Raw genomic sequence first — 1,749 nt, 5'->3', positions numbered from 1 at the left:
ACTGCAGAGTCCAGGACTGTGCCATAAGGGATGTCTGTTTGCTTGGAAAGGTCCTGGAGAGACCTTGATTATTGGGAGAGAAGAGAGACACGAGACAGTAATTAATATTTTCAAATGGAGACAAAGTTAAAGGAAGAAAAGGGCAATATATGTGAAGATGGACATCAAATTGCTTTTCTTATTTTGTTGTTTCTTAATATTAAGATCTAATGCGTAAGGAAAACTGCTATTAGGATATATGGCACTGATACAAATTATGAGAAGACGAAATTATTATTGAAGGAAAGGTGAAAATTTCTACTGGTAATGCAATGCTTTCTTTGTAAACCTTCACTAGAAAAAAAAGTCTAGCAATCGCATCAAGGCAAAGAAAAATTAAATTAGGTTGCTAGATAATCATATAATTTAGTAATTTGAAAAAATTTTCAATATGTTATAAGTATTATGCCTATGTTCCTTTAGGTGGCAAGGCTTAAATATTTTTATAAAATAATTAAAATTTACATTTAAATCATTAAATGTAAAGACAACATGTTTTAAGGTCAAGTGTATGCTTAAAAATTAGTATTTATGAAAGTAATTATATATCAAGTGGCTACTACGTACATGCCAGGCAACTGACATACATTATCCCCACAGAAATGCCTCACATTCAGAATTATTTGATCCATTTTACAGATGTGGAAACTTAGGTTGAGAGAATAAGTGACTTGATTAGTGCGGCACAGTCAGTGGGTGGTAGAGCCAGGAGTCAAATATGGATTTGTCCGCCCCAGAAGCCATAATGTTTCCATTGCAAGATGCTGATTCTTTTTTCTATAATTCTTTTGCTATATTTGCTCTAGCATGTGGGGTGTGTGTGTGTGTGTGTGTGTGTGTGTGTGTGTGTGAGAGAGAGAGAGAGAGAGAGAGAGAGAGAGAGAGAGAGAGAGGGAGATTTTTATTTGTATTCAAAGACAATAAATTTCATGCTTCTGGAAAGCTGGATATGTTTTTCAGGTTTCTCTTTTTTCAGAATAATGCCCCAGGATTTTCAAATCAATTTTTGAGTTACAGATGGTATCTGTTTGTGCCAGGTTATCCATACCTAAATTTGTGGTTGATTTCCTTAAATTTGAGTTTCTGAGTCATTCTATACTTTCTAATGTAAAGAACCAATTACCACTCCACTAAACCTCATTGAATTTGTGTAGGTGCTCAACTCTAATGACTTACATTTCAGAAAAAATACTGTGTCTCTATCATACTGTTCAAAATCTGATGCCGGCACACTTAACAATTTACTAACTTTTGGGAACAGGAGCGGATGCTTTCAAATACTATACTGTATTTTGAACAAGAGTGAATGCTCACAGCACTGCACAACCACAGCCATGAATCTCACATAATGTATAGCCCTGACCTTTTGGTCTGTTTCTAGTTGGAGTTCGCTAATGATTTCCTGAGGATCTTTACAACCAACACTAGCATTGGGCAAAGGTGTTGGGAATACTCTTGCAGTTCGCCAATTTCCATCATATGCAATACTGGGTTGCAAACAATAAATTATGGACCATGTTTCTTAGAGAAGTATTTGTGCCAATTTCTAATGGTAATTTTCAGCAAAATTTAACCTGCAGTATATTGAGTTTTGTGTTGTCGATGTATATTATTTACTCCATGGAAACGACCATGATAATTCCTTTTTGCTCTGCTCACCTGCTGAATAAAATGATGAGTTTAAAAAATAATATTTGATGAGAAGAATTT

The 1,749-nt window shown here is 34.8% G+C and overlaps 1 protein-coding gene across 1 annotated transcript in view; it reads right to left on the bottom strand.

Moving 5' to 3' along the window:
• The window catches only part of GRID2 (glutamate receptor, ionotropic, delta 2), a 1,246,697-nt gene that overhangs the window by 221,377 nt on the left and 1,023,571 nt on the right, over positions 1–1,749 (bottom strand). Inside the window, exon 13 of the mRNA XM_012647158.1 lies at positions 3–63. Coding sequence (XP_012502612.1) covers positions 3–63 — 61 coding nt within the window. The remainder of the gene's footprint in view (positions 1–2; positions 64–1,749) is intronic.

This window comes from Propithecus coquereli, unplaced genomic scaffold, assembly GCF_000956105.1.
Source record: "Propithecus coquereli isolate 6110/MARCELLA unplaced genomic scaffold, Pcoq_1.0 Scaffold26, whole genome shotgun sequence".
Classification (NCBI taxonomy): Eukaryota; Metazoa; Chordata; class Mammalia; order Primates; family Indriidae; genus Propithecus; species Propithecus coquereli.
The sequence above is the reverse complement of the archived record's forward strand: the minus strand, read 5'-3'. Positions and strand labels throughout refer to the sequence as shown.